Source organism: Bison bison, unplaced genomic scaffold, assembly GCF_000754665.1.
Source record: "Bison bison bison isolate TAMUID 2011002044 unplaced genomic scaffold, Bison_UMD1.0 scf7180017864240, whole genome shotgun sequence".
Classification (NCBI taxonomy): Eukaryota; Metazoa; Chordata; class Mammalia; order Artiodactyla; family Bovidae; genus Bison; species Bison bison.
The window spans coordinates 2,630,441-2,643,816 of record NW_011494812.1 but is presented as its reverse complement, the minus strand read 5'-3'; the positions used below and the strand labels follow the sequence as shown (position 1 = coordinate 2,643,816).

Sequence of the window (13,376 nt, the reverse complement as noted above, 5' to 3'; positions counted from 1 at the left end):
AAGGCTCTTCCAAGTCAGATCTGTCTCCCCCAAGCCCTCCTCTTTGTGTCCACCCATCTGTCACCACCAGCTCTGCGCCCACTCCCCCTGGCCACGCCTGCCCGCCCGGCCTCTCTCCCCTCAGGCTCAGCTCCCTCGCAGGCTCCCCGGCTCCTTCCCTCCTTCAGCCCAACGAGGACTGCCTACTGCCACTTGCCCTTCCCTTCTTTCTTTTCCCAGATATCCTTTTGGCTCTGTTGTTCCTTCTTTCCCTCCAGTTTCTCTAACTCCTCCTCAGCTGATGGGGGAAGAAAGAGGGGACTCTGGGGTCCCGGCCCGCAGCCCCTGAGCAGCCAGCCGGCCAGAGCCAGCGCTGGTAACATTTACTCACAGTTGCATCATCTCCTCAGGCCTCCTGAGGTGCCCCCTCCCCTCCTGCCTCCATGGCCTCTCCGGATGGGGACAGGGGCTCCAGCTGCCCCCTTCACCACAGCTAAGTGCAAGCCCCTCTACCTTCTGAGTGTGGGGCTCCGGAAGAAATCAGATCCCACCTGACCCTGACCTTCCAAGGCTCTCAGCTTCCCAAAGGTCACTTCAGCAAGCCCCACCAAGCTTGTTTTGAGTTGGGGAGGCTGAGTTTCAGGATGGCTTTTCTACCACCCCACACCACTACCCACAGTCATCTGTCCCTGTGTTAGAGGGCGATCAGCACCCCCACCCCTACCCAGGCCTCCCTCTCCCATGGGAGAACTTTCTAACCACCTTAGAAAGCTCGTGAATCAGCCAAGCCTTCAAGCCATCCCCTGCCCTGAGGGGTTTAAGATGAAAGGGAAAAGGGAAGAGAGGTGGCCAGAGCAGGGCAGGGCCTCAGATGACAGCCTGGTCTGACTGCACACAGATGAAAACACTGGGGCCCAGAGAGGGGAGTGCCCTTTCCAAAGTCACACACAGCATTGGAGGTATTTGAAACTCCTCCCTACAAGCCTGCCCAGAGCAAACCCTCCATCCTCTGAACTCAGGTAGAACCTGTTTATAGCACTGATTTTGCACGGAGCAAATGCTGCCTGGCCTGGTTATTTATCCCATGCTGCCATCAAGACTCTGGATCCCAAGTCTCTATGGGAAGTTGCCGTATCTCACACTCTTTTATGATGCTGGGACAGAGTGCCTTGCCCATTGTCAGGCTCAATAAATGTTTATTACCGCTGTAGCTGCCAGTGCAGATATAAGAAATGTCTCACACAGCTCTAATATGCTGTGGAGCCTTCAGCAAGCCACGTCACTCCTCTGAGCTGCCATTTCCCCATCTATCAAATGAGTTAGACCATAAACACAATTCCTAAGGTCTTAGTATATGGTCCCTGGAAGAAACAAAGTCCTTTTGAACAAGGTGGGATGTTGGTGCAGAACACTAGACTCTGGATGGGAATACCTCCTCCCAGGGTGCGCCTCTGGGAGCAGTGACCCGGATGTGGGAAACAGGAGAGTAAACCCTCTACTCGGAGAAGCTGGGAAGAGAAACCAGGGAACAGCAGAGCCTTCGGTCTAGTCTCCAGGGACCAGGCGTCTCAGAGTGGAGACAGGACAGACTGGGTCCCGGAGTAGGGTAGTCAGTTACTCAACTGTGCACAAGGGTTGAGTGGAGGAGGCGCAGTGTGAACTGGCAGTGGGTAGGATGCAGGGAGAGAAGGGAAGGAGGCAAGGTGCAGGGAGGGGATGACAAATTTTAGAAGGCACAGGACTGAGCAGGGCCTTGGACCGAGAGAGAAGAGGGAGGCTAAGGAGTTAAGTCTGTGGCCTTACGATGCTGCTGGTCAGTCCTGTGTGGTTTCCAGGACACAGAAGGAGCCAGGGGAGGAGTCAGACTGTGGTCTCAGAGAAGGGACCCCAGTGAGGGTCTATGCCCTTCCATAGACATGCCCCTTCCATGGAGCCCACAAACCCATGTTCTTTGGTTTTGTAAGTTTCAGGGAGAGGAGGGAGTGTGGGGTAGGCATAGTGTGGAAAGCAAAAGACAAGCTTCGCTGCAGATTCCTCCCCAGGTGGCAGGGACTGACATCCTGTATCCTTCTCTCCTGCCCACCCCATCCCTTGATTCTTCCCAACCCTCTGCTTCCCTGTTCAGCCCCCTCACTGGTTCTCAGCCACTTCCCCACTTCCCGAAACTGCCAGCAGGATGAGGGAGCTTAGTGCTCTGTCCGCTGGGAGACCTGTTGGCCGAGGGAGGCGTGGAGTGGGCCCAGGCGATGGTGGCAGCTGTGCTCAGCTCCCGCCAGCACGGAGCAGCTTCTCCAGCTCAAACCGGGAGGGGTGTGGTGGAGGGAAAGCGGCGGGGTTTATTTCCCCCACAGCCCCAAAGCCCAAACAGCCCCCTGAGAGAACTTGGGAGAGAAACCTCGAGAAAAATCACCTCCTCTCAGCAGGATTTGCAAAGGTAAATAGTTCTATCAGGAAACTACGAGGAGTGCTTAGGACTCTGAAAATGGCCAGTTCGTTCCCATCTCTGCTGTCTTCACGCACGTTGGAGACAGGCTCTTGGCCAACAGTGAGGGGAGAAGGCTGGCTTCAGGCGCCACTCCTGCAGGTTCGCTTCCACGCTCAGCTGATTCAGCCCCTTCCCAGCAACATCCAGCAGCTCTGCCATACTCCCGAATTCTGCCTGTGAGGACCCAGGGAATTCGAGTTCCTCCCTAGCACACAGAGATCCTTTCTAGAAGCCTGTAAGACTACTCATTTTGGTCTACAACATGACCACTGACAGAGCCCAGACTGCTTAGCATGCCACCCAAGCGTCTTTGTGACCTGCCCCAGCCTCACTGCCTGTTTCTATGGCTCAGGCACACTGAACAACCTACAGTTCTCAAACGTGACCCATGCCTCTTCCTGGCTCTGTGCTTCCACACCTGGTGAGCTCTAAATCGCTGCCCAAGTGCCTCCTCTCTGCAGCTTTCTAAATGCCATCACACTGCCCTGAACCCCTCCATGTGCTGCCAGAGCACTGTGGAGAGGCTGCGATTTCTCCATTTATTGCACCTAGCTGTGAGTGTTTCTCCCTTCACCCCAGACGTGAGTTACTCAAGGGTCAGGGCTGCCTGCTGTACTCCCTTCCTCTCTGTGCCCCAGCTTGGGTATCAGATAGGGAAAGAAGTGTCTGTCAAACGCAGAGTCACAAGAAACTGTTCACATCACTCTCACGAGAGGAAAACCAGGGGTCAGAAGGGAACTCTTCTGCTAGAGTGTCTGTGGTTTTTGACAGTCATACTCCTGGGGCCCTCTGGGGACTGAGAAGAGAGCACGGGAGGTTGCAATTTCACGTCTCTAATCTAGGGTCACAGAACAAAGGGGCTGGGGAAAAAAATAGGTAATGGTACGGGTTGTGTGGGGCAGTCTGTTTTAATGAAACTCGCTATTTATATATTTACATACACACACACATACACACGCACAAAGAAAAAAAAGGAAACAAAAATAGATATTACAGCATAATAAAAATTACAACTGAGTACTGTGGGCTGGAGGTGGGATACCCACCCGGCAGCACACCCCCCTGATGTGCCATCTAAGGGCCTGGAGACGGGACAGCTGGAGGGAGACAGAAGGCTCAGCCCACAGATGGCCCTGTCCTCCTGAGGGCTTCCTTGTCATTTGTTCCTGGCATTCAACCCTTCATGTCCTTCCTGGTCAGGAAGGGAGAGGGGGGAGCAGGGAGCATGGGGAGGTACAAGCAGGAAGGAGAGAGAAAACAGACGCTGAAGAAGGGGAAGTTAGGGCAGGCAGCTCTGAACCACCATGGGGCAGGAGTCAGACAGGAGCAGGAGGCTTCTATTCGTCATCCCAGGATCAGGCAGGGGCAAGGAAGAAGGAACAGGGAAGAGCAGACAGGAAAGGGGAGATGCGGGCGGTGGGTGACTCGATTATCTCTCACGGTCTCTTTTGGGCAGTTCCGCTTTATGTCAACGTCAAGTCTGAGCCAGGCCCAGAGAGGTTCCATGACAAACTAGTGGTTTATGTCCCAGTGGGACAGATGATCTAGGAAGCGAACTGCAGAGCTGGAGGGAAAAGCTGGGGTCCTCTTCAGTAAGACACAGATCCTGGTTCCCGGGGAGTGATGAAAAGGACATCGGCTTTGGCATTGATGCAGTAGGTGACGATGAGAGAGAAGACAAGGATGCCGAAGCCCACTATCAGGGTGATAAACTGCAGGAGGGCGTGGGCAGGGGAGGAGAAAGGTGTTCTCAGAACTCCAGGCAGCTGTGGTAACTGCTCGGGGCGGGGAGGCAGGGCACTAGAATCCTGGAGCTGGCTCTAAGCACCAAGTACTGAACCATGACAGGCAACATCTCCCCAGTCTGGGGACTCAGCCTCCCCATTTGGAAAGAGGAGTAAAATACCTCTGTCCTTGCTTTTCATTTTTTACTTAGATTTTAAGCATCCTGAAGGCAGGGCCATGACCTTGATTCTCTGGTGGCCAATAACGTGATTGTGACCGGTGCTCAGTAGGCATTAGAGCAACGTTCTAGCTCTGGTAGGTGGGTGTGCCAGGCAGCAGTGGAGCTGGGGAAGGGCTCATACTGTCCCCTTGGGTCTCCACGGGTGCACACGGCCAGGATGAACACATACGCAAACTGTCCGTGGGGACAAGCTTCCTAACGGTGCATGCTGGCTGACCAGGGACAGACGTGCAGCAGGTTTTGGGGGCAAATGGGAGCTAGCAGGGGTAAGAGACAAGAGGCAATAGAGAGAGGTCAAAGAGACCTCTGCCACCCACCCTCCCCATCTCACCTCCAGCTCTTTGCTGGCTATCAGAAATATCCGGGCGCGGATGTCTTTCCAGCGGCTCTCGGTCCACGTCGAGTATTCGGTAGAGCCCCACTGCTTCAGTTCAAAGGCAGGGGACAAGGCCCTGGCCAGGCGTGCCGTGGAACGCACACACCGGGGGAGCCGGTCCGTCTCATTGGCGTTCAATGGGCCCTGAACCCAGGTGTACTCGTACAGCTGCACAGGACACAGGCCACAGCAAGGGGCTGACGCAGACCTCTCTCACCCACTCCCTTCACCGTTTGGTTAGTCCGTTTTGACCCAGGCTGCTTGCCTCTTCAGTACTCGAGTTCAACGGGCTGCATCCCTCCACCTCTCCACCCCAATCCCTTGGATCCAAGCCTAGGAGATCCAGCAACCTTCCCAGTGGAAGGCGGGTACAGGGGGCCCTGGGGTCACCTCTGATGTCCACTACCACTCACATCCTTGTTTTCAGTGGGGACTTGACTCGGGTCCTGGCACTGCTCTCGGGTAAGGTCAATCACCTTGCCGGTCAAGTTGGCCAAGGCATACTGTACAACATAAGTGGCATTGGTGGGGCTGGAGACGGCGATGTAATGCTGAAGAGGCCCATCACCTGGGCGGAGACCACAAGGAAAGGGGGGATTCAGTGGGTGGCGGGGGGCGGTGGTGAGGCGCAGATGGGCAGGGCCAGAGAGAGCCCAAGATTGGCAGCAGCCAGAGAAGAGAAAGTCAAGAGAAGAGAATCCAACAAATTTCAGGAGGAGGAGAGGAAAACGGGGGGCAAGAAAATAGGAAAAAGAAAGAAGTAAAGATTAAGTCAAAATGATGACTTTTTCTGTATCCCTTCCCTTGGTTAAGGACTCCACCCCACGCCAGGTACTCACCCAGGTAGGACCTGAGGTCCGGCCTGAGGATAGACTGGAACCATGAGTTGTTGGCTCTAACCAGGAACCCATAGAGCAGGCGGGTAACCTAGGATGGGGATATGGGGGAGACTTGGAGCCCAAACAAAGTTTTATTAGTAGAGATTTCCGTCATGGGGTAGGAACCAGATTGGCCAGACACTGGGGTAGGGAAAATGGTGGCTGGTGAGAAGACAGATGAGGCCCGCTGGGGGAACGCCCAGGGCATCAGCGGTCCTCACCCGCACGTCCAGGCCTGCTAGATGCCAAGGTGCGGGAGACCAGGAGGGGACCAGGATAAAGGATGCGGTAGCCCACTGTGTGCCAGGGAAGTCACTCAGTCGTGTCCAGGTCTTTGCGACCCCATGGACTGTAGCCCACGAGGCTTCTCCATCTGTGGAATTTTCCAGGCAAGAGTACTGGAGTGGGGTGCCATTTCCTTCTCCAGGGGATCTTCCCAACCCAGAGGTCCTCCATTGCAGGCAGACGCCTTACCGTCTGAGCCACCAGGGAAGACAGACAGAAAGGAACAGGGGCCCACTTGCTCCTACCGTGTGGGGATCAGCCTGTATGGTGTCATTGAAGCTGGCTCCTCCTGCGAGCCGGTATAGGGCGCGTGCCAGCACCGTGGCCACACCTGCCAGAGCCTGCGGGAGGAGAAGAGGGGCTGAGTGGCCCAGATCCCCTGACCCCCAACACGAACATGTAAGCCTCGTGCACTGTGGTCCCCGTGCTCCCCCCAGCCCGGGCGCTACCTTGGCAGTGTCTGTCACAAAGTTCAGGTCCTCTTCAGGGCTCTGCCCTGCAGGGTAGGTCACATTAATGTTCTCAGCAGTGTCGTAAATGCTTTGGTAATAGCTGCCATGAAAGCCAGAATGAGCCTTGGCTGCACTCAGCCAGGGCCCAGCCCTTTCCTCCCTCCACTGTCCCTCCTGTAGGAACTTGGGGGTCTCATTTTTCCTCATCCAAGGATGAGGGAAGAGAGAAAATCAGGGTCCCACATTGAAGAAGGAACAGAGGATGGGGAAGTATGAGCGCAGGTGGGAGTGCTTGAATACAAAGACTTGTGTGACCGACAAGACAAAAGAGGCAAATGAGACCAAAATGCAGAATCTGCACCTTCCTGGGAGGTCCTAAAACATCAGCAACACTTCTGTGTCATTTGGGTCAGAGATACAGAAGGGTGGCTGAGAGCACGCATTATCAGAGCAGTCGTATGATCGTTTCAACGCACATTCATAGCGAAGGTGGCTGGGAGCAGAGGGTGTTGAGCAGGCTTGTCCACAGACATGTAACACTACACAAGGTCAAACCACCTCAGTACTCATTGGAGCCCCAAGGAGGCAGATCTCAGAAGAGAAGGTAGGAGGAGATAGCTCCCAGCCTCTACCATCACTGAATAGCCTGCTCTACAAGGAATCAAGTCAATCACATGGTCAAGTCCAACGTGTGTTCAAATGATGGATCACCTCTCACCACACAGCAGTACAGAAGATAGGTTTGGAGAAGAGAGCTGATCTTACGTACTGGAACTTTCACCACCCCAAATAAATGAGAAGGTGCTACTGAGCACAGGCTGGAGAATCAGAGCTTATGCATTTTGACTCAGAAACTCACTTGGGGGTTTCCCTGGTGGCTCAGTGGTCAAGAATCTGCCTGCCAATGCAGGAGACATGGACTTGATCCCTGGTCCAGGAAGATACCACATACCATCACCAACTAAGCCCCTGCACCACAACTACTGAGCCTGTGCTCTAGAGCCCAGGAGCCCCAGCTACTGAAGACCACACACCACAGCTACTGAAGCCCTCGAGCCCTCGAGCCCGTGCTCCACAAGACAATGAAAAGCCCATGCACTGCAACTAGAGCGGTCCCCACTCGCTACAGCTAGAGAAAAGCCTGCAGAGCAACAGAGACCCAGTACCACCAAAAAAAAAAAAGGAAGTAAGTTAAAAAAAAAAGAAACTCACTTGGCCTGTTGAAGGGAGGCTGGGGGCCTAGCAATCCAGCCTGAATAAAATCCCATTGCCCTAGGCATCGAGTTAGGGGCAGTTTAGGGGTGTCAGGACTGGCAGAAAAGTAACTAGCATGGCCTTGCCCCGTATCTCTGGAGCCCCCTCAGCTGCAGGAACATTTTCACACCCACACTGAACCACACGCAGTTGCCACACAGTAAGAACATGCGACATTTCAGGGTGAGTACCGTCTGTGTCCCCGGCGGGCCAGCCCCGGGCAGGGACAGCTCCATGTCCTCCGGCCACGGGCTCCCCATCACCACTGTACTGTGCATTTGTAACGATGCCCTCTGCTGGCAGCCCTGGGGAACTCGGGCCCCCGGAAAGCGTGGAGAGGTGGAACCACGGGTGAGGAGTACCGAGCTACAAAGGGACTCAGCTGAGGACTGTTTTCTAAAATGAACATCTCATCCAACAAGAGGGTCATGTGAGATGAGAACAGGACACTGAACAAAGAATACAGATTGACCTGCGGTTCTGGAGAGGATGGCACGGGGACAGGGGCGGGCAGAGGCTCCTCTTGACACAGGGACACTGTCCCTCTGCGGGCCTCAGACTGCAGAACAGACCCTCTTCAGGAATGACAAGGAGGCGGGCTGGGCAACGCTTACAGGTTATGGAAGGAATCAGAGTGGTCAGCAAGAACAACGCCAGAGACGTTTCGCGCTCGAAGAAATCGCTGCAGAGAAGACGGTGGCAGAGGCTGGGACTGATTCAGCCTCCTGAGGACGACGGTGGGGACACCAGCGCCACTCTGCTCCAGGGTGCTCAGGAGCGCCTCCACCTGGGAGAGGAGGGGCATGAGCTGACGGAGGCTGCGAGGGGAGGAAGCAGGAGGTCCCTCAGTCCTGAAATGCTCCCCAACTTTCAAAGCAGCCCTAAATCCGCCTGGATCTAAATCCTGCAAGCCTTTTGGGATCAAGCCTCTCTGGATTTTCCTGCAGTGTCTACTATCCTGTTTAAATCACCACACAAAAAAGGAAGAGATCTGTGGTTGTTTTTTTTTTTCTTTTCCATATTTATAGGTAAACCCAACTGTCCTCAGGACATTGTCTTAGCCGATGTCTTACTAATTATTTACTGTGCAGAACTGGAGGAGCAAAAAATAATACAAAACAGTGCTGTGTGCCATACCAGTAGTCCAGTCTAGGCTGTAAGAGGAAGGGGTGATAGTGAAGCTGGGCTGGCAGGAAGAGGACCTCAGGGATAAAACAGAGCTATAGCTGTACTTTGAGGGAGGGAGGGTCTTGAACAAGGAGTGAGGGAAGTGGAAAACAGTTTGGGTAGGGAGTCTGACACAGCCAGGAATGGGGCAGGGTAAGCAGGACAGCCGGGTCCCTGGGGTAGCAGGGAAGAAAGGAGACACTCACACCCTGTCCTAAGTGGGCAGTGATAGCTCGCTAGGTACCGGATGATCAGAGAACTACCCATCCCAGGGAACAGTGACAAGAGCTGAGCTTATGGTTTTCCCAGGGAACTGGAACAGGTGGAGAGTTCACCCTTTTAGTCAACACCCAACCTAAGGTCCTGTCTCACACGCCCTGGAGGCCGGTGGGGATAAGGCCAGGGCAAGCCCATATTTTGAGCTGCTGAAACAGGAAGTGAGGGGGAGAGATGCTCAGGTTACCTGGTTTAGTACAGTTTCATTTTTCTGAGACATCGGGTCGGTGTGCATCCAAAGCTCTAGTGAGTTTCTTAAGGCCACCTGGAGGTAAGATGGAGGAGCAACGTTTATAATTAGTCTCCTCTTCTGGCCCATACCAGGAAGAAAGGAGTGGGAGCAGAGGTCAAGGGAAGAGGCGGCAGCACCTTCAGTGAGGATGAGGGAATAGCTGAGGGAAAGCTTTGAGGAGGCAAGGAAGAGGGGGGAGGAGACATGCCACACCTGTCCCAGCTCCACAAACGAGTCAATGTTTTCTAGCTGCACAGGAAACTTGCCATTCTCCATGTCGTAGACCATTCTCGAGCTGCCAATGTAGTCAAAAGTTTCCTGAGGGGCACAGACGAGTGGGAAAAGGAACAGAGATCCCAAAGCATGAGGGCAGCCTCAGTGACCCAGGGCCAGATCCTCAGAGCCCTAGGCACAAAGGCTACTACTGTCCTCGTTATCTCAACTGCTGGCTAGCCGAGTCACACGACCCTGCCCTCCTCCCGACCCCGCCTCCCAGCTGCGGTGAGGCCTCACATGTGTGTGTCACAGGACTTCCTGAGCCCAGACATGGGGAGAGCAACAGTGCATAGGCCCAAGGCAGACACCAGCTGTTATGTGCCTGCTTCTTGCTTCTCCCCTCACCTCCACCCACTCAGCTACAGTTGCTGGTTCCCCTACTCCGTGGCCAGGCTGTGGTGGCGGTAGGGAGAAGCAGGAGCCTCAGGGCTCCTGGGTGAAGGAGGCAGGGGAAGGGTGCACAGAATAAAATAAATAGACTGCACCAGTGGGGGAGTGAGGTAGTCGGCAGTTTAGCAATTCTGGGTCAGGGTGAAAATGCTTCCTGTGATGAGAGAGCCTGAAGGGGAGACACGTAGACTTTCCAGAAGCTGAATAGCAACTGGGCCAAGTGCTGAGATCTTCCCCACACCACAGCCCCTCCCACCTTTACCACCTGCTTCTTCCCGCCATCCCACCCCAGCGAAAGAGCCCTCACCCCTTGGAAGAAGACAAACATGACGTTGCGGGGCAGGGTGGCTGCATCAGGTGCCTTCTGCAGGGCTTCAGCTGCGGCCAGCTGCGTGACGAAGGAGGCGACGGCGCTTTCAGCCCCTGGGGCCACGTTCCAGAAAAAAGAACGGCTGTCCAGCTGGATGCAGCAGACAAGGCAGAGGGGGTGCACTTTGAAAATGGAAACTCGGGCCAGATCCTAGTCCCCCCTTCCCCTGCTCTGGCCGAGAAAACATCCATATCCTGGGGCAATGGCTAGACACCCACAGTCCAGATCCTGCTCTGTCTGAGGCTCCCCACAGTAGCAACCTAGAGGCCTGACAAGCCTGTCTTCTCTGTGGCAGTCCTGCCCACCCTGATCGGGCCAACACTCACTCGAGTGGCAGCCACCACCACCCTGTCGTCGGGCTCCAGCGTTCCAGATGTGTTTATAGGCTTCAGCAGGCTCCACACGTTGTAGTCGGACAGGGGGTCACAGACGATTTCTGAACAGGACACAGGGAGAAGGCGGCTACGGAGGCGGCCTCTGACCAGGGCCCACGGACTCTGCGAGTCACTTCTCCGGCTCCGTTCTTCCACGTTGCTTTCTCTGCCGCTGGAGACAACCTACCTCGATTTGTGTGGAACCGGTCCCGCTTCTTCCGCCCTATGCTTCCTGCTCTGCCCAGAGCCCCCTGCTGGGCCCACCCTGCCCCTACAGTGGTCTCAGCCACGCTCGCTGGCAGCCCCTTCAGCCCACCCCGGGCAGCCAGCTCGCCCTGACGTGCCCCACCTGGGCTGATGCTGAATGAACTCTGGATGAGGCTGCGCCGCATGCAGGTGACGGTGCTGACGACAGCGTGCATGTGTGAGAAGAGCTGCATGGCGCACAGCGGGAAGGCCGGCGCTGAGCCGTTCGGACTCAGGTTGTGATCTCGGTAGCACTACATGGGGAGGAGGACCCTGGTGAGGCTGGAGCTGTAGCGTCCCTCCCACACCCAACAAAAGGAGGAGGGCCCGGCTCCATCCTTCAGCCGCTCCCACATCTGTCCCTGAGCTACAGGACTGTACCCTGTCTGGTACAACCACAGGGGCTATAAGGTCAAAAAGAACAAGTCACCAAGAGGTGCCAAGGGTCACAGACTCAACGACTTAGCTGGGGCTGATGAAATTACCCTATACCAAATGGCCTGGTTCAATATGGAGCTTTGGTCACTGTTTCTAATGTGATTTGCTGTAAACAGCACCAAACTGGGAGATGAAAAAAGCAAATTCAAGACAGCCTGGACATCAACTCACCATTAAACTTTTGCACAAACCTCTTAACTGCTCTGTGTATAAAAATCAGAGAATATTAGCTTAGAATTAGAGAACACTAGAGCTAAAAAGAACTTCAGAAATTACTAAACTGAATCTCTCAATTTCTAGTCCAATGCTCTTACCATACCGTGTTCTTAGTCATGGCTCTACAGCTTATCTCATATTGAACATTCTTTATGTTTTGTTCTAGTCTAAAAGCCTTTAATGTTATACTTTAAGGCAGAAGAGAAATAGGAGAGGGGAATATGAAAAAAATAAACCTCTTGGCTCTTCTTGGAGCAACGGCCTTTCAGAGGGTAGACTAGTACAATGAGGCTCCCTCCAAACAGGAGGACAGCCTGACAAATAATTCTAAGTAAGAAGTGCTAAGAGCTGGCAGAGTCATTACCTGCTTAATGACATTAGTTTCATTTTCATCTTCAAGAAGAAAGATGGGGAAACTGAAGTCTTCATAAGCCAAGCCGTCGCCCACCTTGTTCCACTGAAAGGCTCTGCAGTGAGCAAACTGTGACCCATAAGAGTTGGAGTAAATACCTGAAAGGGAGGACAGGGGATAGGATGTTGGGACACCAAGCACTTAGAAACCAGGTAAGGGAGGACGGCTAGGATATCACAGGTTTGGGACTAAGAGTTCCAGAGGGAGTGACTCAAAAAGAAGCAAGCATCAACTTCTCATCACCTACAGTAAAACAGACACTGTATCAGGGACCCCTAGGATAGCCAGTTGGGGATCTGAACATGTGACAGAAAGGGAGAATGGAAGGTACACAGGATAGGGGAGCAGGAGACAGAAGAGATGAGTGGCAAAGACAAAGAAATCCTGTTTGGCAGTTGCTCACCATACACACAAACACATACTCCTTCACAACCTCCAACCCCCAGAGAACAAAGCAACGATGAGCTCTGGGTGACAGCAGTCTGCCCTGACCCACTGGGGCTCTTACCAAACCCATCATTGGGACACTGCACACTGGGAGAGAAGCCTGAGGCAGGACTGGGCTTGGCTAAAGACACTGCAAGACCAGCAATTCGGCCGGATCTCCCCTTCAGCTTCTCCATCACATCCCTGGAATGGGGCAACAATGCCATGAACGAAGGGAGGGAGATTATCAGGCAGTCTGACATCCTGCCCTCTAGGGTAGAAACAAATGCAGAATTAGGGGAATCACCACTGCTGACTCATTTCTTGTCTTTTCGGTCTTTTAGCTTCTGAACGAAAACTATGACCTAATCTGAGCTCAAGGCTTCATCTCATCTACCCCTCTCTGTACATCCCTTTCCTTCCTGGGGTCCTTACACACCTAGAGTTCTACTTACAAGGTCACCGAGACTCCTTTTGATGGCTCATCTTTTGCTCTGAGCACCAACCCACCCCCTGCCTGGCGGGACCAGGGAAGCTGAGGGCAGTTTACACTCACAAGCTGGAAGACTGCTCCCTGACTCTCCCCTTCTCTGGATGCATTTCCCCAGCAGGAACACCGAGTTCTTACCTGGTAAAGAGTGTGCCCTCTAGCAGAACCACGTAAGGGGGGTTAGGGCCATCAGTCAACACCCACTGCAGGTCCTCTTCCTTCTCTACTACGTGGATAACCCCTGTGTCCCCACTAATGGAAGCTGCCAGGATAGAATGAGTCAAATTAAAGCATCCACAGCTAAAAATTCTGACTTTGCCTCACTGATTCTGCAGATTATTCACCACCCCCACCCCCACCCCGCCCCGCCCCACTTCCAAAATGTCAC

The 13,376-nt window shown here is 54.0% G+C and overlaps 1 protein-coding gene across 2 annotated transcripts in view; it reads right to left on the bottom strand.

Annotated features, from left to right (window-relative positions):
* Positions 1 to 2,404: 2,404 nt before the first annotated feature.
* The window catches only part of NCSTN (nicastrin), a 15,087-nt gene continuing 4,115 nt past the window's right edge, over positions 2,405 to 13,376 (bottom strand). Inside the window, exons 3-17 of one of the 2 annotated variants that reach the window (XM_010846885.1) lie at positions 13,127 to 13,250; positions 12,581 to 12,702; positions 12,025 to 12,170; positions 11,110 to 11,260; positions 10,713 to 10,822; positions 10,324 to 10,476; positions 9,564 to 9,668; positions 9,306 to 9,383; positions 8,290 to 8,462; positions 6,419 to 6,521; positions 6,215 to 6,310; positions 5,646 to 5,733; positions 5,220 to 5,374; positions 4,762 to 4,974; positions 2,405 to 2,638 (exon numbers count right to left, since the gene is read on the bottom strand). In XM_010846885.1, coding sequence (XP_010845187.1) covers positions 2,492 to 2,638; positions 4,762 to 4,974; positions 5,220 to 5,374; positions 5,646 to 5,733; positions 6,215 to 6,310; positions 6,419 to 6,521; positions 8,290 to 8,462; positions 9,306 to 9,383; positions 9,564 to 9,668; positions 10,324 to 10,476; positions 10,713 to 10,822; positions 11,110 to 11,260; positions 12,025 to 12,170; positions 12,581 to 12,702; positions 13,127 to 13,250 — 1,964 coding nt within the window. In that variant the 3' untranslated portion in view covers positions 2,405 to 2,491. Of the gene's footprint in view, positions 2,639 to 3,353; positions 4,177 to 4,761; positions 4,975 to 5,219; positions 5,375 to 5,645; positions 5,734 to 6,214; positions 6,311 to 6,418; positions 6,522 to 8,289; positions 8,463 to 9,305; positions 9,384 to 9,563; positions 9,669 to 10,323; positions 10,477 to 10,712; positions 10,823 to 11,109; positions 11,261 to 12,024; positions 12,171 to 12,580; positions 12,703 to 13,126; positions 13,251 to 13,376 lie in introns of those variants that run through there. The other variant, XM_010846886.1, reaches the window with a different exon arrangement.